The sequence below is a fragment of the Suncus etruscus genome, chromosome 11 (genome assembly GCF_024139225.1).
Source record: "Suncus etruscus isolate mSunEtr1 chromosome 11, mSunEtr1.pri.cur, whole genome shotgun sequence".
Lineage (NCBI taxonomy): Eukaryota > Metazoa > Chordata > Mammalia > Eulipotyphla > Soricidae > Suncus > Suncus etruscus.
The window spans coordinates 74,056,490-74,079,226 of record NC_064858.1 but is presented as its reverse complement, the minus strand read 5'-3'; the positions used below and the strand labels follow the sequence as shown (position 1 = coordinate 74,079,226).

Genomic DNA, 22,737 nt, shown 5'->3' with positions numbered 1-22,737 from the left:
TCTACCATGTGAACTTGGATAGAACTTTCAGAATTTGGCCAAAACTCTATAAATGTACTCATACTTAGGTCTGTAATAAATAAATGACATGTTTATGAAGAATATGAGCCAAGTTAGCCCCTATGTTAAAAATTATAACAGAGCACAGTAGCTTCTTCCCAATAAATGTTACAATTCTGAAGCAATGTAAAACACTTGGAAAAACAACAACAAAACCACTTTTCCATCCTTATTAACTACTAAAAAGTAACTATAAGGACCAGAGTACAGCAGATTAGGTGCTTGTCTTGCATGGGTTTGTTCCCTAGCATTTATTCCCAGGAGTGGGTCCTGAGTATAGAGCCCTGAGCATTGCTGGGAGTGATCAGTTCCTCCCACTCCAAATCCTGCCCTCCTCCCCTCAAAAAAGTTATCTCTGGTGCTGTGGAAATAAGGCTTACAGTCATTGGCACCACCTATTCCCATCTATCATCACCACTCTCCACCCCTCTTACCCTAGTTATAGCCTTAGTGGCTACCAACTGTCAGGCCTATGCCACTGATATGAGTTTTACTCCCAAATAAGAATGAGTTCCAAATAACAATCCTGAGCAGTGATGAAGAGTCCTCCTCTTTTAAAGTATTTCTACAATGTCAGAGACAGTACATCAGATAAGTGATTACCTTGTATCTGGCATCCCATATGGTTCCCCAAAGCCTGCCAGGAGTGATTTCTGAGCACAGAGCCAATAGTAACCCATGAGCATCACTGGGTGTGCCCCACCCTAAGAAAGGAATAATTTTAATAAGCATACATGAACTTATGCTACCCTCTACTGGTGGTTTTATTCTTCAGTGCTATATATCCAATATAGCATTTGAAGTTGTTGCAACCAATAGTTGCTGCTAAACCCAGCAGTTGTCAGGTTACAGCTGACTACTCCGCAACCATTTCTGAGGACAGTATGTAATTCTAGGACTAAAACCTATATCTCAATTGCATCTAAAGCAAAGGCCCTACCCACTGTGCCATCTCTCTGGCTCTGTATTGGAATATTTGCTGCTAAAGTAAATCAATTTCAAATTCATTCCTGTCACATTAGTTTTTAGTTACCTCATGAGACTTGCAGCTACCATACAAGATAACAACAGTTGTAGACCATTTTCTTCTCATTGAAAGTTCTGTTTGAAAACCAAAAAATTGGGGCCGGAGAGATAGCATGGAGGTAAGGCGTTTGCCTTTCATGCAGGAGGTCATCGGTTCGAATCCCGGCGCCCCATATGGTCCCCTGTGCCTGCCAGGAGCAATTTCTGAGCCTGGAGCCAGGAATAACCCCTGAGCACTGCCAGGTGTGACCCAAAAACCAAAAAAAAAAAAAAAAAAAAAAAAGAAAACCAAAAAATTACAAAGAATGCTTTGTATGATTGTAAACAAATGACAGTGACACTGTACTGTTATCTCTAGCATTTTTGTATTATAAAACTATAAAGTTTAATCCCAATATTCATATGAATTAGACATTATTTTTAGCACCATTTTATACGATCACTTGGTAAGTGGCAGGCCTTGAGTAGGAGCTAGCTGTCTTCAGAACCTTTATGTTTAAGTCTAATATGAGGTTAAATTAAATCTACCCCATCTTCATTGTAGCCCTAAATCAGATATGGTGTCTACTTTTTTTTTTAGTATGTCTGTGTTTGGCATTTCTATTGGTAGTTAAGTTATCATTTAGTTCCCAAAAATATTTTAGAGTTAATGAATAAAAGGTATTCATTTATTCGGTAGAGCCATCACTCCTAACATGAAGATATCACACATGTTCGTGCATGCGCGCGCACAAAAACACACACAAACCTTGTGCTCAATTGGGTCTACTATTGGGAAAACATAAAACTGTTTTGGACATGCCTTTGTTTTAATTGGTGCCTCCTTTTCCTGTGTTTCAGTGAAAAGCAGGAAGAAAACTCCTTGGCATCTGAGTCACAGACAAGAAATGGTAATGACCTTTGTGGGAGTTTAGAAAGGATTCTGTAATCTTGATTATAATGGTGACTCTTAATTTTTTTCTAGAGTCACATGAAGTAGTTATGATTTTTGCAGTTACCTAACTAGACTCCTTGACATTCTTAGTAGTATTCTCTCTCACACTATCCTGTCCATCTCTCTTACAGAGAAGTGAGTTCAGTGGTAACATTTTTTTTCACATGTCCTTGATTAACTGAGTATAGTATAGTTGACATCCAGACATTTTGTTAAATAAGCCTTCTAAGTTTCAGTTAGGTTGGAATATGTCAGAACCATTTCTTTAAAAAGTAATTTCTTCTAAACATTTCTTGGGTGATATTCTATTTTCTGTATGTTTCAATAATTGTGATTTTTTTTTTTTTAATAAAAGAGTGATAGTGTGGTGGGTAGGGTACTTGCCTTGCACACAGGCCTGATTCGTTACACCACATAAAGTCCCCCAAGCCTTCTAGGTGTGAACCCTGAGTGCAGAACCAAGAGTAAACCCTGAACACCACTCATTGTAGCCCCAAACAAACCAAAATAAAAATAGTAGTAGTAGTAGTAGTAGTAAAAGAAAAATCGAAATTGTATGTATCAACATTCAAAATACAGTTGGTTTCCTTATCTCCCCCACAAATCCCTGGATTTTGAGATAATCCAGGGTAAAAATGATATTGAAGATAAAACAGAGCAAGAGAGATGGTACAGAAGTTAAGGTACTTGCCTTGCATGCAGCTGGCCCCAATTTGTTTCCTGGCACCACATCTAATCCATGAGCATAACTGGATATAGCCAGAATATCTGCACACTAATGTAAATAGGAAATAGATCCTGGTGGGATCTGTCGCATTAGCCAACCCTTTGTTTTCTAGTGTCCCAAGGGCCAGGTCAAGGCACTTGGTGGCTCCTATGTCAAACAGAAGAAGAATGGAAACAGGTTACCGAGAGTTTTCGAGAGAGGACTTCCCTTCGAGAACGGCAACTGTATAAGCTTCTTAGTGAAGACTTCCTACCTGAAATCTGCAATATGATTGCCCAGAAGGTATGCAAATGTTGCTCCTCCCCTCTCAAGTATGAAGATGCACCGTTTCTTAAAAATTATCCCAAACTTCATTAAAGCCTTTTAGTGTTTTATGATAAAGGTCATTATCCTCAGGTCTAGAGTATTAAAATGGGTTCTTTTGTAAATACTCTCCTGTGGCATAGTATTTTCTTTACTCCAATAAATTCTCAGTTCTTTCTATACAATCACTTACAATGGCTTTTTTTGTTTGTTTGGTTGGTTGGTTTTTGTTTTGGGTCCACAACCACAGCACTCGGGTTACTCTTGGCTCTGTTCTCAAAAATCACTTCTGGCAGGCTCGGGGACCATATGGGATGCCCGGTATTGAACCCAGGTTCGTCCTAGATCGGCCACCCCTATAATGCCTTTTTGTTTGTTTTGTTTTTTGGGGCTACACCCGGCAATGCTCAGGGGTTACTCCTGGCTCTGCGCTCAGAAATCACTCCTGGCAGGCACAGGGGACCATATGTGATGCAGGTGTTTGAACCAATGTCAGTCCTTGGTTCATCCACTTGCAAGGCAAACACCCTATCACTGTGCTATCTCTTGGCTCCTGTGATGCATTTTTACAGCCAAGTCTACTCTCACTAGCATTGATTCTTAGGAATTAGCTTCAACAGTAACTGGCTTAAAATTTCCTCACCATCTTATTTGCCCCTAAAGTTTTATTTTCCTTTTACTTTCCCAGCCTTTTCTATCTATGCAAAATAATAGTCACATTTTATAAATTCTAATCTGGGGTTCCCACATCTTGAAGAAGATAACAGAACATGACTTATGCATCCCTCTCAGTATTTTGAATAAAAAAGGGAGAGTTGTTATTCACCTAAAACAAAGATCACCCTGATTCCTTTGTATTTGTTTACAACTTGGTTTTACCCAAAACAGAAGAAGCTTTTCTACTTAGCTGTATCAAGTAAACCTGAATAGGACAGGCTCAGGATAGAACTATATTCTTACTCCCCTGCCTGAGAATGGTTGCTGCACTCAATAAAACCTGCAGTCTTGCAGGCAGCTCTCTCTCAGCTTGACAAGACAGATTGCTACTCAGCCATGTGTATTTTACTCTCAGCTTTGTTTGGATTATTTTCTGTGGTGAATCTTAATCCAGATCAGCTTTCTCTGTATAGAAACATGGCATTTGGGGCCATTACAGTAGGGCACTTTCCTTAATAGTAGCTGGCCCAGGTTCTATCTCTGGCATCCAAATGATCCCTGAATCCCTGCCAGGAGTGATTCCTTAGGACAGAACCTGGAGTAAACCCTTGAAAACAACTGGGTATGGTCCAACTCTACCTTCTGTAGGAGGCTGCTGAGGTTGCCTGGGACAGAAATGCCTTTGGTGCCTGGGCCAGAATCTGGGTCGGAAGAAACTGCTCCCTCTGTTAGTCGTCGCCCTCTAATGAAGCTATCTCTTTGACTTCTATTCCATCACTGACCTCAGTAAGCTGTTGCAGGTTGGGTGTGCTGACATTGATGCACAAAAGTGCCTTTGGTAGAAAAAAGTCAATGGGTGTCCGTGTCTGAAATTATTACCCAGAGTTTTTCTTCTTCACTCCCTGCTTCTGCCCCTCCTGAGGGAACTTCTGCTACCTTGGGTCATGGGACAGCTGATCGAGGCTTGGGGATGAATCAGCAGGACTGTTTTGATTGGGAGCATAGAGGCTACCCATCACTGGCATCCCATCAGGTCTGGATGTAGTTGTAGTTTTTGGACCCCTCTTTTTTCATGTCTGTCCCCATCTCCAACACATACAGAAACTTTCTGGGTTTGTTTCTCTAATGCTCTTCCCCCCCCCCCCCGAAAATAAGTGTCTTATATTAATTTTTGCTCCCAAAGTTGTGCTAGGTCTTATTTTCAGGAGATACCTTATTTTTCCATGACGAAGAATATGGTATACACTTATTATTAAATGAACATAAAGGAAATGTATTACCTGTGTATGGTACAGCATCAGGACTGTGTAATTTCACTGGTTGCTATACGCCAATTAGAGTGGCCCTAGCAATCAGTTTATGGTAAATTAATTTTCATTTTGAGACAGAGCCTGGGGGGCATTATTTTCAGGGGATGCCTTATATTTCACCCAGAAGGAAACTTGTAAGTAGGTCTTATTTTCGGAGGATGTTTGATTTTTCCAGGAAACACAGAAGTTATCCCGAGAACAAATACATCTTTGGTGTCATTTTTGTTGATGAGTTCGTAACCTTTTCGGACACTGAACAATTTGATAGTGTCCAGGACTTGGATTGCCAGTAATCTGTAAATCTTCTATTTCTAATGGAGATCAAGCTGCCTGCCAGAACTGTCTCTTCTTTTTGGGGGCGGGGGGACACACCCTATGATGCTCAAGGGTTACTCCTGGCTCGGAGAACTACATGAGACGCTGGGGATCAAACCAAGATCCGACCTGAATTTGGCCACCTGCAAGGCAAATGCCCTACCACTGTGTTATTGCTCTGCAAAACCCCCCCCCTTAATTTTTGTTTGTTTTGGAGGTCACACCTGCCAGCGCTCAGGGGTTACTTCTGGCTCTACGCTCAGAAATCACTCCTGGCAGGCTTGGGGGACCATATGGGATGCCGGAATTCAAACCACTGTCCTTCTACATGCAACGCAAATGCCTTACCTCCATGCTATCTCTCCGCCTGCCCCCCTTTTTAATGTATTTATTTATTGGTTTTTGGAACACACTTGGTGGTGCTCACGGGTTCTCCTGGCTCACAATCAGAAATTGTTTCTGCCAGGCTCGGCGGGCTATATGGAATGCCGGGATTCAAACCACCGTCCTTCTGCATGCAAGGCAAATGCCTTACCTCTGTTCTATCTCCCCACCCCGTTTTTTAAATGTATTTACTTATTGGTTTTTGGGACGCACCTTGCAGTGCTCAGGGGTTCTCCTGGCTCTGCACTCAGAAATCAGGCTCCTGGCAGGCTTGAGACCATATGGGATGCTGAGAATCAAATTAGGTCCCTCCCACGTTGGCCACAAAGCCTTACTGAACTGTGCTATCTCCCCAGCCCTGTAACTGTCATTGAGTACAGAATACTCAATAAGAGTATTCTTATTGAGAATAAGAATACCCCTGGGGCCGGAGAGATAGCATGGAGGTAAGGCGGTTTCCTTTCATGCAGAGGTCATTGGTTCTAATCCTGGCATCCCATATGGTCCCCCGAGCCTGCCAGGAGTGATTTCTGAGCTTGGAGCCAGGAGTAACCCCTGAGCGCTGCCAAGTGTGACCCAAAAAACAAAAAGAAAAAGAAAAATACGTTTAGGGCCGGAGAGATAGCATGGAGGTAGGGCATTTGCCTTGCATGCTGAAGGATGGTGATTCTAATCCCAGCATCCCATATGGTGCCCTGAGTGCTGCCAGGTGTGGCCCAAAAACCAAAAAAACATTTATAAGGGGCCAGAGCGGTAGCACAGCAGCTGACCTAGGACAGACAGTGGTTCGGTCCCCCAAGCCAGGAGCGATTTCTGAGCGCATAGCCAGGAGTAACCCCTGAGTGTCACCACTTGTGCCCCAAAACAAAAAAAACAAACAAAATTATATACACATTTATAAGCTAGAGTGCATCAGGCGAGACATTTGCTTTGCACGTTAGAAACACAGGTTCGGGGCCAGAGATAGCATGGAGGTAAGGCATTTGCCTTGCATGCAGAAGGACAGTAGTTCGAATCCCGGCATCCCATACGGTCCCTCGAGCCTGCCAGGAGCCATTTCTAAGTGTAGAGCCAGGAGTAACCCCTGAGGGCTGCCGGGTGTGACCCAAAAACAAAAACGTAAGGAAAAAAAAACACAGGTTCAGTCCCTGCCTCTCCATGTGGTTCCCCAACCTATCCAGGAGTGAGCCCTGAGTGCAAAAATAACACTGTTTTGGCCCAAAAAACAAAAAAGAAAAGAAAAAATAATTAGGGAACAGTAAGTAATTTCGGAAAGAAATAGCAGTAGAATCCTGCTTGTTAGAAATGTAGATCTGGAGATTAGAGAAATAGTAGAGCTGACCTGAGTTTGAACCCCAGCATTCCTAAATACTGCCAGGAGTAATTCCAGAATACAGAGCCAGGTGTAAATACCACCAGGTGTGGCCTATTTAAAAACAAACAAACAAAAACCCACTCAATCCTGCTATAGACAAATATGCATAGTTTTTCTTTTTGGGATACCCAGTGCTGCAAGCAATTAATGGCCATGCTATATAGTAAAATGTGTGTGAGCACTGCAACTAAAGGTGTTTTTAGAACCACAAAGGAAAGGGAAAAGGAAGTGGAAGTAGATTACTGGTTGGTTGTTTTTACATGCTAGACTACCACACAGGCATTGGCTTGGAGGGGTGGGTTGGGGGTTTGGGCCTCACCCTGCCGCACTCAGGAGTTATTCCTGTTCTGTGCTCAGAAATAGTCCCTGGGGCCGGAGAGATAGCATGGAGGTAAGGTGTTTGCCTTTCATGCAGGAGGTCACCGGTTTGAATCCCAGCGTCCCATATGGTCTCCCCCACCTCCCCCCCGTGCCTGCCAGGAGCAATTTCTGAGCCTGGAGCCAGGAATAACCCCTGAGCACTGCCGGGTGTGACCCAAAAACCACCAAAAAAAAAAAAAAATAGTCCCTGGCTGAGGGGATGGATGCTGGGGATCGAACCCATGTCAGTCCTGGCTCAGCCGTGTGCAAGGCAAATGGCCTACCACTGTTCTACCAATCAGGCCCCACAAGGAGAAATTTCTTTTTTTTGGGGGGGAGAGGGGGGTCTGGGTTTTTGGGTCATACCCGCTGACACTCGGGTTACTCCTGGCTATGCCCTCAAAAATCACTCCTGGCAGGCTCGGGAGACCATATGGGATGCCGGGATTGAACCCAGGTTGGCTGCATTCAAGGCAAACGTCCTACAACTGTGCTATTGTCCAGGGCAGCCTCACCCAACTCATGGATATATATTTAATTTACACTTAGTGTATATTACCAACATTTAATGAATCTCTCTCTGAATATTTATTGCCAGCACTAGTTGTTTTTTATTTTGATGTGTGCCAGTCTCTACTGTGTAAGATATCATTGTTTCAGTTTGCATCCCCTTAATAATTAGTGATACAGAGCATTTTCTCAAGTATTTTTTGGACATTTATTTCTTCTTTATGGAAGTTTTATCTCCCAATCTTTTGATGGGTTTGAATGTTTTCTTCTACCAGTGATCTGGCATATATATCAGGATGGATGGATATTTGATGTTGATCCTTTATCAGATGATTATTGGGTAATTTCTCTCAATCCATGGGCTATCTTTGTATTCTGGTCATCATTTTCTTTCAGATGCAGAAGCGTCTTATTTTTTATTTTATTTTATTTTTATTTTTTGGGTCACACCCGGCGGTGCTCAGGGGTTACTCCTGGCTGTCTGCTCAGAAATAGCTCCTGGCAGGCACAGGGGACCATATGGGACACCAGGATTCCAACCAACCACCTTTGGTCCTGGATCGGCTGCTTGCAAGGCAAACGCTGCTGTGCTATCTCTCTGGGCCCAGAAGCGTCTTAATTTAATGTAGTCCGTTTGTTTATCTTTCCTACCACCTACTTGGTCAGTGGTGTTCCATCCTTGAAGATGCTTTAGCTTAAATGTTCCGCGGTATTTTTCTCTATGAACATTATGAATTCAGTTATGACTATTATCAAGGTCTTTAATTTTTTTATTTGTTTGATTTTGGGTCACACCCGTCAGTGCTGCTCAGGGGTCACTCCTGGCTCCACGCTCAGAAATCGCTCCTGGCAGGCACAGGGGACCATATGGGATGCCGGAATTTGAACTGATGACCTTCTGCATGAAAGGCAAATGCCTTACCTCCATACTATCTCTTCGGCCCCAAGGTCTTTAATATTTTGATTTAACTTTTTTGTATGGCATTAGAAAGATGTCTGAGTTCAGTATTTTACATGTAGCCACCAGTTCTCCCATCACAATTTGTTTAAGAGGCTTTCTTTGCTTAAAGATTAATTATATATCTGAGAGTCTCTTTATTCCAATTTCTATTTCTTGTTTTGTTTTGGTTTTGGTTTTGATTTTTGGGTCACATCTACCAGTGCTCTGCATTCAGAAATCGCTCCTGGCAGGCTCAGGGGACCATATGGGCCACCATTCGTCCTGGGTCAGCTGCTTGCAAGGCAAAAGCCCTACCTTTGTACTATCCTTCTGGCCCCTCTTTAATATTATGGCAAAATATGGTAAGGCCAAAGCCCTACCACTATGCTATTGCCCTGGCCCCTCTGAGGTGATTTTTTGGTTGAAATTTTTGTTGTTTGTTTTTGGTTTGGAGCCATACATGCTATTACTTATGAGGTTACTACTCCTGGTTCTGCATTCAGAAATCACTCCTGGCAGGCTGTGGAGACCATATGGTATGCTGGGGATCAAACCTGGGTTGGCTGCATGCAAGGCATAGAAGAAGTAAACCAGGTAGTTATGCTTTTGTTGTTGTTTTTATAACCTACCACTTTACTAGAAAAATTATTGGTATTTGTGTTTTATTATGATTTATAAAATTCATAGTTGAGTTATAGACATACAGTGTTTCAGCACTAATCCTACCACCAGTGTCAGCCTCCATATATTAGTGTTCCCAACGTCCATCCCATTCCACCACTCCATGCCCTAACCTTCAGTCATACCAGGCCCATTTTTAAGTTTGGTTGTTTAAGTCTGGGTCATATAATTTCATTGTTGTTGACTCTATGGCTTTGCTATTTTTTTCTTTTCTTTTTTTATTATTTTTTTTTTATTTTTGTGTCACACCTGGCTGCGTATTAGTCCTGCCCCTGCACTTAGGAGTCATTCATTGTTAGGCTTAAGGAACTATATGGATTGCCAGGATCAAACCACCCTGCCTGCTGTGCTATTACTCTGGTCCCAGTTCTGTTCTTTCTTAACTGACTAAGCTGGGGATTTTTACTAGTTCTGTATTCTGTGTTTTTGTTTATTGAGCTTAATTGCTATTTTTGCATCTAATTTGTTGTGTTTCTACTTGGGTACCATTAATATTGAGGACTTTAGAGTGTTGTGCCACCAAACATTCTAGGAATTCCAGGATCTGTAGAGCTGGGCCCGTGGCAGTGGCTATGAAATGTGATTGTGACTAATGAGGCTTCTGGAAGTAGAGGGCTGGGAAAGCTCCCTATCCCTGCTCTGATTAGAATCATAGTCCTTCCCAATACTCAATTTGATTGTCTTATTAGTTTTCTGATGGTTTTTGTTTTGACTTTGGGTCATACTCCATGATGCTCAAGACTTATTCCTGATTCTGCACTCAGTTTATTCCTGGCGGGTTTATGGAACCATAGCAGATGCTAGCAATTAAATGAGTTGGCTCTGTGCAAGGCAATTCAAGCATCTTATCTTCTGTACTATATCATCTGGCCCAGCTGTTTTATTAGGTTTGTTTGTTGTTTCTTTTTTTTGGTGTTTTTGTTTGGTTTGTTTTGTTTTGTTTTATGGCCAAATCTGGTGACACCTCAAGATTTACTCCAGCTATGCTCTCAGAAATCGCTCCTGGCTTTGGGGATCTAACTTAGGTCTGTCCTGGGTAGTCCGCATGTAAGGCAAATGCCCTACTGCTGTGCTACTGTCCCGGCCCCTGTTAGTTTCAAAATAAAAACATGTACAAGACGGGCCAGAGAGATAGCATGGAGGTAAGGCGTTTGCCTTTCACGCAGAAGGTCATTAGTTCAAATTGCGGCATCCCATATGGTCCCCCAAGCCTGCCAGGAGCAATTTCTGAGCGTGGAGCCGTGCACACATGCCCGTGTTTGTGTGAGGGAGCTCCCCCCCCCCCATACTAAGTATGGCTCTTTGTAGCCCCTGAGAGATACATGTTGTGGTGACCGCAATTAAAAATTAAAAAAAAATAATAAAAGGTATGAAAGTTATGAGTTTCAAATTGGGAGTTGTTTCTTAGCGGATATATGTATAAAGCTGGTTTTGGTCCATACAAATACATAGAAAGTAAACAAGGGTTTTAAAGTGAAAATAGTGATTCTTAGAGACATTGTGATTCTAAAATTTCACTTTTGTTAAATATTAGATCCTTGAAAATAGTGTGTGAGCTGCATCAATTTCTTTTCTCTGGTTAAATATAATTTTCGTAAGATTAACTTCATGGGCCGGAGAGATAGCATGGAGGTAAGGCGTTTGCATTGCGTGCAGGTCGGTGGTTTGAATCTGGCATCCTATATGGTCCCCTGAGCACTGCCGGGTGTGACCCAAAAACAAACAAAAAAAAAAGATTAACTTCCAAAGTAAAGAATAATTCATGGAACTTATTGGAATTTTTATGTGCAGTTCAGGTTTCAACTTAATTGTGTTTAATGTGTTAGATACTTATTTATCCATGTTTGTTCTATAAATCATAGCTTGCTCTTCCAAAAATTTACTAAAATACTTTTTGTTTGTTTGTTTTGTTTTTGGGCCACACCCGGCGATGCTCAGGGGGTTACTCCTGGCTATCTGCTCAGAAATAGCTCCTGGCAGGCACGGGGGACCATATGGGACACCGGGATTCGATCCAACCACTTTTGGTCCTGGATCGGCTGCTTGCAAGGCAAACGCCGCTGTGCTATCTCTCCGGGCCCAAAAATTTACTAAAATACTTTTAATACCGAACTTAAGTTATCAGATCTTAACTCTAGGTGCTCCCCCCAAAGTGTCTTACCATTACAAGGAAATAAATAATATTGAAGAATGACAATCTGATCTTTGACTAAAACCCTCAATTTAAGGGACAGAGCTATATAGTACAATGGGTGGTTTGCCTTGCTTGCAGCCAACCCAGGTTCAATCCCTGGCATCCTGTATGGAACCCAGAGACCACCAGGAGTGATTCCTGAACTCTGATGGGGTTTAGTAACTTTTTGTACATCAATACCATAAACATTGACACTGTTATAATCATTTTACTTAAACTATAATAAAATTAGTTTTTGTGGGGCTGGAGAGATAGCATGGAGATAGTGCATTTGCCTTGCATGCAGAAGGATGGTGGTTTGAATCCTGGCATCCCATATAGTCCCCCAAGCCTGCCTGAGCGATTTCTGAGCGTAGAGCCAGGAGGAACCCTGAGCGCTGCCAGGTATGATTCAAAAACCAAAAGAAAAAAATTAGTTTTTGTAAACTTGCGTTATTATGCATTGATTCTCCCCACTAAAATCCTCACAGGAGACCCCTGTGCTTACAAGAATAGAAAAACAGAAACGCAAAGAAGAGGAGGAAGAACGTCAGATACTTCTAGCAGTGCAAAAGAAGGAACAGGAACAGATGCTGAAGGAGGAGAGGAAACGAGAGCTGGAGGAAAAAGTCAAGGCAGTCGAAGGTATGTGGGCTTTCCACATGGTGTAGAGCTGTGTGCATGTGGCCAAAAGCAACTCACTAAATTCTGTCGTCTAAGCTATTTCTAGCAATTTCTGTTTAGGTGTCTTGCAGCTATATTATGAATGCAGCTCTATTCATCTGCTGCCAATCTTTGTGTTTCTGTAAAAGTAGAAATTGTGGTGGAGAGGTATTTTTGGTGGGTTTTTTTGTTTGTTTTTGTTTGTTTTTGTTTTGTCACACCCAGGGATGCTCAGAGATTACTCCTAGCTCTGCACTCAGAAATTGCCCCTGATAGGCTTGAGAGACCATATGGGATGCCGGGAATTGAACCACCATCTGTCCTGGGTTGGCATTGTACAAGGCAACGCCCTACTGCTGTGCTATCTCTCCGGCCCCTAGAAGTAGAAATTTTTAAAATATATTGTTGTTGGTCTTTCCATCTTCTTATTGCTCTCGTCTTTGCTACATAATTCAAATTATGACAACTAATTTTGCAAAACTGATTTTTGAGATGATGGACTGAAACAGAGACCCCACATATAAGGATATAATATTTGCATGTCACTCATCTGATGAAGTTAATATCCAAGATAATAAAGCACTGGTGTAACTTTATAAGAAATAATAACATCCAGTCCCATTCCAAAAATGTAAAGAAGAGATGAAAAGAAACTTCCTCAAAGAAGAAAGATTGCCAATAAGTATGTGGAAAAAATGCTCTGTAGACCATATCCATTGAGGAAATGCAAATCAAAATAATAGTGAGACTTTTTCACATATTCCAGAAAATAAAAAACAAGCACTGTTGGCATGGATGTTGGGGAAATGGAGCCCTCTTCCTCTGCTGGTGGAAATGCCAACTGGAAAACAATATGAGCAAAAAGGAACAAAAACAAAACTCTTAAGAGGGGCCAGAGCGATAGATAGCACCAGGTATGCAAGGCAAACAGCCAGCACAGGACAAACCCCAGTTCGATTCCCTGCATCCTATATGTCTCCCCCTGAGACTGCCAGGAGCAAATTCTGAGCACAGCCAGTAGTAAGCCCTGAGTGCTTCCCAGGTATGACCCAATCCCCCCCACCAAAAAAAAAAAAATACAAAAAAAACCCGCTAATAATTGGACTTTCATAGGACACAGAAGCCCAATTGTGGCAGGGGGCATAACACCCAGCGGCACACTCCTGGCTCTGCACTCAGAAATTGCTCCTGGCAGTCACTGGGGACCATATGGGATGCCTGGATTCAAACCACCGTGAAATAACATGTATTTGACTTTTTCTGTTTGTGTTTGTTTTTGCCCAGGATTGAACTCATGGCTTAACATATGCAAGACATGTACTCTGCCACTGACCCCAAGAATTTGACTTTTTAATGCAAGGTCTCAATGTAACATCTAACTTTTTTTTTTTTTTGGTTTTGGGACCACACCCGTTGATGCTCAGGGATTACTCCAGGGGATCTAACTAAGGTCTGTCCTAGGCCAGTGATGCCTTACTGCTTGTGCCACCGCTTCGGCCCCTCAATGTAACATTTAAATGAAATTTGCTTGTGAAATTTTAAGTATTTTTCCTTAAGTAGGACATCCATTTCTACTTTTTATTTTTTTTATTATTTTTTGTGAGGGCGTTTGGATGCCACATCCAGTACTGCTCAGGAATCACTTGTGGAGGGTTCGGACCATATGGGATGCCTAGAATTGAACTCAAGTCACCCGTATACAGAGGAAACGTCTACCTATTGTCACTCTGGCCCCAACTACATCTGTGTGTGGGTTGGGGGGCTCCTGGGAGGCCCTCATAAACTTGGCTCTGTGCTCAGGGATTATTCCTTGTTGTATTCAGGGATCAGTTCCAGGTTAGCTGCATGCAAGGAAAATGCCCTAACTACTGTGTTATCACCTTTGGGGAGGGAGGGAGGGAGGGAGGGAGGGAGGGAGGGAGGGAGGGAGGGAGGGAGGGAGGGAGGGAGGGAGGGAGGGGAGGAAGAGAGGAAAGAGAGAACTTTGTACATGGCCTACCCTGGCTCAAGGTTCATTCTTCATATTCTGACCCATAAGATACCATGAGCACCACCAAAAGGAACCCCTGAGCATGCAAGACAAATGCCCTACTGCTGTGCTATCTCTCTGGCCCCGGGGTGTTCTTTTTTATATGTAACTGAAACCCAACTACAAACATGTTTGTAATCATGGTTCTTAAATAAAGATATGTATTTTTAAAAAGTGACCACTGAGGGCCCAGAGAGATAGCACAGCGGTTTTGCCTTGCAAGCAGCCAATCCAGGACCTAAGGTGGTTGGTTCGAATCCCGGTGTCCCATATGGTCCCCCGTGCCTGCCAGGAGCTATTTCTGAGCATATAGCCAGGAGTACCCCCTGAGCACTGCTGGGTGTGCCCCCCCCCAAAAAAAAAGTAACCACTAAATGTAAAATCATCTGGAATAGCCCTAAGCACCGCTATGTGACCTCAAAATTGAGGAGGAGATGAAGGTAGAGCGATAGCACGGTGGTAGGGCAGACCCAGGTTCAATCCCCGGCATCTCATATGGCACCCTGAGCCTCCCAGGAGTGATTTCTGAGCATAGAACCAGATGTAACCCCTGAGTGCTACCAGGTATGACCCAAAAAAACAAATAATAAAATAAATAAATAAATAAAGCCCCTGGTGCATTTATCTGCAAATTTTAGCCTATGCACATTACATAGTATGTTCTATTATATTTGTAAGGTTTTTCTTTAAACTTTTGGGTTAAATTCTGTCATTATGTGTATGAATTTCTGTTGTGTATGACCGCACATGAGAATTTTTTTGTTTTGTTTTTTTGTTTGTTTGTTTTTTGGGTCACACCGGCGATGCTCAGGGGTTACTCCTGGCTGTCTGCTCAGAAATAGCTCCTGGCAGGCACGGGGGACCATATGGGACTATGGGACACTGGTATTCGAACCAACCACCTTTGGTCCTGGATCGGCTGCTTACAAGGCAAACGCCACTGTGCTATCTCTCCGGGCCTACACATGAGGATTTTATTGGCAATATTGTCATTTGATTTCTCTCTCTTTTTTTGGGGGGGTGTTTGGTTTTTGGGTCACACCCAGTGGCACTCAGGGTTTACTCCTGGCTCTGTGCTCAGAATCACTCCTGGCAAGCACGGGGGATTATATGGGATGCCGTGATTCAAACCACTGTTCCTAGATTGGCTGTGTGCAAGGCAAACGCCATCATGCTGTGCTCTCTCTCTCTCTTAAGTTTGTAACAGTTGTTGCTTTTTATGACATTAAACCTTAAGGAAACAGCTAGAGATGTGATTTAAGTGGTATAACAATGCTGCCATGTGCAAGACAGTTCAGTCTTCAGTACAGTATGGCAGCCTCTATATATCACTGGGCCAAATACAACCACCATGCCTTCACATAGATCTCAGACCTTAGAGATTACAGCACTGAGAGTGGCTCCAGAACCCCTTGCACCACTGGTTGTGGCCCCTTAAATTTTTTATTATGGGGCTGAATATACAATATCCAGTTAGTTAAACTTTAATGAAACCAACCCTGATTTGATCACTGGTTCCATATGGTTCCCTGGGCAGTCCAGGAATAATCCCTGAACTCAGAGCCAGGTGGAGATCCTCATTACCACTGAATATCATCTAGTCCTCCCCCAGAACACTGCATGTAATCACTGTCATGTGGGTACCCTGTAATTGCTAGCAAAACCAATGTGAAGTGACATAGCACATACCTTCGAGGTGAGGAATCCTATTATTTTTAAAAGAGGAGCCAGAATGATAACACTACGATAGGGTGTTTGCCTTGCACACCACCGACCTGAGACAGATCTGGATCCCAGGCATCCCATATGGTCCCCGGAGCCTGCCAAGGGCAATTTCTGAGTGCACAGCCAGGAGTAACCACTCAGTGCTGCCAGGTGTGACCCCTCCCCCCCCAAAAAAGGAAGTAACTTAGAAAATAAGCGAACAACCAAAGGCGTTAAGACCAAAACTAAAAAATGGAAATACTTCTAATGCCCATCTGTGAATGAATAGATAAACTAAACAGTATTTTTTAGAATGGAACAATAGTCAACTTTAAAGGGAATGAAATATGGATATACAATACAACATGAATGATCTGTGAGATTTGAACTAAAGGGAGAGAGAACATAGGTTGAGGATTGTGTGTATGTGGTTAAACTTTCCTGGAGATGATAAAAATTTCTAGAAAATTAAGGGTACATCCTAGTGGTGTTCACTTTTAGTATAGTTTTCACTAAAAATTATTGGGTGGGCCAGAGAACAGGAAGTAAAGTGCTCACCTTGGGTTATGGTCCCCAAGTACCACCACTCCTGAACACTAAACCCAGAATAGAATCAAAGCACCTCTTTAGTGAAAGATACAGAGAAGATAATTCAGACATACTGATTGAGAATTTGTAGTTCTGTATAATAGTCTCAAATGTATAAAGAAGTTTGGAAAAATCATTACCTGTAAGGCATCATCTGTGCAGGAAATTTGCGGGTTAGGCAGAACGTATTTAGTATATCAAGAAGAGTGCTACTAGCTAAATCCAGAATGTGAGAAATTTTATGGTCATCTTTTTGTTGGTGTTGTTTTTGTTTTTGGGCCACACCCAGTGACACTCGGGTTACTCCTGGCTATGCACTCAGAAATAGCTCCTGGCTTGGGGGACCATATGGGATGTCAAGGAATTGAACCGCGGTCCGTCCTAGGCTAGCACTTCCAAGGCAGATTCCAAGGCCTTACCACTTGCGCCACCGCTGTAGCCCCTGGTCACCCAATTTTTCCATTAAAGGCTTGTAGGTAGGGACACTAGTCTTGCATACAGCCAACCTACATTCACTCCCGGGCATCCCATATGGCCCCCCACCTCAGCACTATCAGTGTATTCCTGAGTACAGAGCCAGGAGAAACCCCTGATTATCTCCAGATATGACCCTAATCCCTTCCCCCAACAAAGCAATGATGTCACTCAGATACTATTTATGAACCTTTTTAAGTTTGAAGTTGTGTTTTTTAATAATAATGTAATCTAAAATTACTTCAATAAATAAAATGTGATGGTTTTGGTATGTATTTGGGTCTTCATTAATCTAGTTATGTTCCTTAAGCTTAAATTGATGCTGTCAGTGGATGGCACTTGAGGATTTTATGCTGAATGAAGTCAGAAGGAAAGAGAGAGATACAGATAGTCTCTCATATTTGGGACTTAAAAGATATACAGTAGGGCCCGGAGAGATAGCACAGCGGTGCTTGCCTTGCAAGCAACCGATCCAGAACCTAAGGTGGTTGGTTCGAATCCCGGTGTCCCATATGGTCCCCCGTGCCTACCAGGAGCTATTTCTGAGCAGACGGCCAGGAGTAACCCCTGAGCACCGCCGGGTGTGGCCATAAAAACAAAAAACAAAACAAAACAAAAAAAAAGATGCACAGTAAATTAGCAGCAAAGGCCCAACGGCATCACCCACTGGATTGGGATGTGAAGTGACTGAAAGGGAGCCATTGGGAACCTGCGGAGGGATGTATGCTGGTGGTAGATATGATGTTGGAACTATGTTTGTGAAAAATCATCATTACCAATATTAGAAATCACAGTACCTCAATCAGAAAAGAAATTTTTAAAAACTAACTTTTCCTTTGTTTAAAGCAATTACAGGTTACTCTAGCTTTCCAAATTAAAATAAACTAGAAGCAAGTCATAGGGACCTTAACAGAAGAAACACCATTTTTCAGAGTAATGTCACAGGCATAGTAGGAGATAGAGAAGCAGAAAAAGATAACTATTCCTTGTAGATGCTTGGCAGTTTCAGAAAGACGTCTTTCCCTCTGTCCAGCCAATTCATTACTGATAACTGGTCACTGACAAGGATGGGGATGCATTGAAGAACAAAGTTGTGCATGGATACATTTATTAGCCTAAAATCAAAATCCTACATGTGTTTGACATTTTGTTCTTTACATAGGATGCTGTTTTTTTTTTAATTGAAATAAAAGACATCTAGTAGTTTTATATTCTGTCAGTCTGATTTGTGTGGCTCACTTCCTTTTTCTTAAGTATGTAATGAAAAATTTATACTTATCAGAAATCATGGCAATCATATTACTTTGATAGATTTTTTTTTTTTTTGCTCTTGTTTTTGTTTTGGGATTACACTTGGCAATGCTCAATAGTTAACTCTCAGCTCTGCACTCAGGAATCACTCATAACTGCATATGGGGTGCCAGGGCTCAATCCCAGGTTTGCTGTATACAAGGCGACCGCCTACCTGCTGTGCTATCACTTCAGACCTTTCCTTTCTTTTTGTTTTTTTTGTTTGTTTTTTGTTTTTTGGGCCACACCCGGCGTTGCTCAGGGGTTACTCCTGGCTGTCTGCTCAGAAGTAGCTCCTGGCAGGCACGGGGACCATATGGGACATTAGGATTCGAACCAACCATCTTTGGTCCTGGATCGGCTGCTTGCAAGGCAAACGCCGCTGTGCTATCTCTCCGGGCCCAGACCTTTCATTTCTTCAGGTAATGAACAAATGTTAGTCTAACTAAATCTAACTCCGTTTATTGCAGATAGAGCCAAGAGGAGAAAACTCAGAGAAGAAAGGGCATGGCTACTTTCTCAAGGGAAGGAGCTCCCCCCAGAACTTTCCCATCTGGACCCTAATTCCCCCATGAGGGAAGAAAGAAAGTCTAAAGACCTGTGAGTACTTAATGATAACTAAAATTGACAATTGAGCATTGTACTTTTCTGACCCAGTCCTTAATCAATGTGGTGGAATAACATTTGAGTTTCTTCTACTGTATAATTTTTTTGAATTGATAGCCAAGAACTTGTACTTCTTTGGGGTGAGGGGGCAGTGCTCAGAGGTTATTCCTGATTGCACTTGGGAATTGAACCTAGTTGGCCATGTCCAAGGCAAGTGTACTGTCTTCAGCTTCATATCTGTCAATTCCTTCTCTTTTTTTTTGTTTTTGTTTTGTTTTGTTTGTTTTTGTTTTTGTTTTTGGGTCACACCCGGCAGTGCTGAGGGGTTACTCCTGGCTCTACGCTCAGGGACCATATGGGATGCTGGGATTTGAACCATTGTCCTTCTGCATGCGAGGCAAATGCCTGACTTCCATGCTATCTCTCCAGCCCCCTCAATTCCATTTTTGTTTGTTTCTTTTTGGGCCACAGCCGGCAGCACTCAGGGGATACTCCTGGCTCTGCACTCAGAAATCACTCCTGGCAGGCTCAGGAGACCACAGGAATGCCAGGGATCCAACCTGGGTCTGCCGCATTCAAGGCAAACACCCTACACCGCTGTGCTGTCACTCAGAAACATATCGGCTAATTCTTTACCCGGCTCTGAGAACCTGAACATTTTTGGCATTCTGGTCCAATGGTACTCAGAGCTACTAGGGCTGCACCAGTAGCTCTTGGGACTATTCAGCATAAGGGTTTAAACTCCGAGCCTCCATATGCAAGGCATATTCTTTACTCATTGAGCTCCTCCTTTTTTTTTTCTTTTATTTTTATTTGATGCCACTGATGAGACCTAGACCTGACATATATTCAAGGTTCTATCACTAAGCCACATCCCCAACGCCTGAGTTTTCTATCGCTGTTTTGTTTTTGGTTTGAGGTTTTGGGCTCAGGGGTTACTCCTTGCTCTGTGCTCAGAAATTATACCTGGCAGGCTCAGGGGACCAGATGGGATGCTGGGAATCAAACCAGGGTCCTTCCCAGGTTGGCGGCATGCAAGTCAACTGTCCTACCATTGTGCTATCTCTCCGGCCCTATTTGAAGTTTTTTTTTGTGTGTGTGTGTGTGTGTGTGTGTGTGTGTGGTTTTTGGGTCATACCTGGCAGTGCTCAGGGGTTTTTCCTGGCTCCGTGCTCAGAAATTGCTCCTGGCAGGCACAGGGGACCATATGGGACGCCGGGATTCGAACCGATGACCTTCTGCATGAACAGTAAACGCCTTACCTCCATGCTATCTCTCCAGCCCCTATTTGAAGTTTTTTTTTGTTTTGTTTTGTTTTTTGTTTTGTTTTTTGGTTTTTTTGGGCCACACCCGGCAGTGCTCAGGGGTTACTCCTGGCTGCCTGCTCAGAAATAGCTCCTGGTAGGCACGGGGTACCATATGGGACACTGGATTCGAACCAACCACCTTTGGTCCTGGATCGGCTGCTTGCAAGGCAAACGCTGCTGTGCTATCTCTCCGGGCCCATATTTGAAGTATTTTTAAGGTCAGCAGAACCATGTTTAGAGGAAAATAAAATCTGATCTACTTCTGGATTATATAGACCAAGAAATATAATCTGTTTTTGCAAAATTATGCTAATCCTTTCACTTCATAATTATAACTTAATATTTTCATCAGTATTACATAGACTTTTTTTTTCCTTTGGTTTTTGGGCCACACTCAGTGACACTCAGGGGTTACTTCTTGCTCTGTGCTCAGGAATCGCTCCTGGCTTGGGGGACCATATGGGATGCTGGGGGATCGAACCACAGCTAGGCAACATGGGCAAGGCAGACACCTTACTGCTTGTGCCACTGCTCCAGCCCCTTACATAGACTTTTAAACAAATTGGGACCAGATAGATATTAACAGGGGTTAAATTTGCATCCCAGATTTAAATACCCTGCACCGTGTATTATCCATCCAAACACCACCTAGAGTTCCTCCTTAGCACTGTGCCAGGAATAGATCTCAAGCACTACTAGATGTGACTCAAAAACAAACTGAAAAAAATTATTCAGGATCTTTCCAAATCTTTATGTTTATACTGATTATATGTGATTGTATCTGTGACTAAATTAAGGGAACTAAAAAGATAATCAGTTAATGTATATATTTATTAATATATATATATATATTGGTTTTTGGGCCACACCCAGCAGTGCTCAGGGGTTACTCTTGGCTATCTCCTCAGAAATAGCTCCTGGCAGGCACGGGGGACCATATGGGACACCGGGATTCAAACCAACCACCTTTGGTCTTGGATTGGCTGCTTGCAAGGCAAACGCCACTGTGCTATCTCTCCGGGCCCATTTTTTAATAAACTTTTATTTAAGCACCATGATTACTATATTTTGTATTTTGGTTTGGGACCTTACCCAGCAGTGCAGTCCTCTGCATCCAGGAATCACTCCCAGTTGTGTTCATGAGATCATCTGGGCTGCGAGGTATCAAACGTGGATCTATAGCCTCTAATCTCTTATTTTCTGATTTACAGCTTTGAGTTGGATGATGATTTCACTGCCATGTATAAAGGTTAGTTCCTGTCCTTGGTTATTGTTTCTAATATAAGTACATTCCACTGTGAGTACTAATCTCTCTTTTTTCACTCAGTTTTAGATGTAGTAAAGGCTCACAAGGATTCCTGGCCATTTTTGGAGCCTGTGGATGAATCTTATGCCCCTAACTATTACCAAATTATTAAGGTAATTAACCTATTGAAATCTGACATGTGACATCACAAGTTTATCTTTTTTTTTTCTTTTTTTTTTCTTTTTTTTTTTTTGTGGTTTTTGGGTCACTCCCAGCAGTGCTCAGGGGTTATTCCTGGCTCCAGGCTCAGAAATTGCTCCTGGCAAGCACAGGGGACCATATGGGACTCCGGGATTGGAACCGATGACCTCCTGCATGAAAGGCAAAGGCCTTACCTCCATGCTATCTCTCTGGCCCCACAAGTTTATCTTTGAAAAGAAAACTGGACATGGTTCCTTTGCCTCATACAGACTATGAAATATTTGTTCTTCTGAAAGATTATGATTAAATTTTTCCTATTTTAGATTCCCATGGATATTTCAAGCATGGAGAAGAAACTAAATGGAGGCTTATACTGTACCAAGGAGGAATTTGTAAATGACATGAAGACCATGTTCAGGAACTGTCGAAAATATAATGGAGAAAGTAGTGGTAAGTGGGGAAGGAGTTTATTTTTGGATACACTATAACTAAATGCTCTCTATTAAAATGCTCTCTATTTGGGGCCTGGAAGGTGGCGCTAGAGATAAGGTGTCTGCCTTGTAAGCGCTACCAAGGAACGGACTGCGGTTCGATCCCCCGGCGTCCCATATGGTCCCCCCAAGCCAGGGGCGATTTCTGAGCACATAGCCAGGAGTAACCCCTGAGGGTCAAACGGGTGTGGCCCAAAAACCAAAAAAAAAAAAAAAAATGCTCTCTATTTGGGGCCAGAGTAGTGGCTTAGTGTTTGGGCATTTGCCTTGCATGCAGCTGACCTAGGACAGACCTCAGTTCTATACCCTGGCATCCATGTGGTCCCCTGACGAGGAACAATTTCTGAGCGCATAGCTAGGAGTAACCCCTGAGCATCACCAGG

At 42.7% G+C, this 22,737-nt stretch overlaps 1 protein-coding gene across 1 annotated transcript in view; it reads left to right on the top strand.

The window, feature by feature from the left end:
• LOC126022667 (cat eye syndrome critical region protein 2) overlaps window positions 1–22,737 on the top strand; it is a 137,235-nt gene that overhangs the window by 95,800 nt on the left and 18,698 nt on the right. Inside the window, exons 6-12 of the mRNA XM_049783641.1 lie at window positions 1,927–1,976; window positions 2,860–3,029; window positions 12,247–12,400; window positions 18,974–19,103; window positions 21,628–21,665; window positions 21,744–21,835; window positions 22,187–22,313. Coding sequence (XP_049639598.1) covers window positions 1,927–1,976; window positions 2,860–3,029; window positions 12,247–12,400; window positions 18,974–19,103; window positions 21,628–21,665; window positions 21,744–21,835; window positions 22,187–22,313 — 761 coding nt within the window. The remainder of the gene's footprint in view (window positions 1–1,926; window positions 1,977–2,859; window positions 3,030–12,246; window positions 12,401–18,973; window positions 19,104–21,627; window positions 21,666–21,743; window positions 21,836–22,186; window positions 22,314–22,737) is intronic.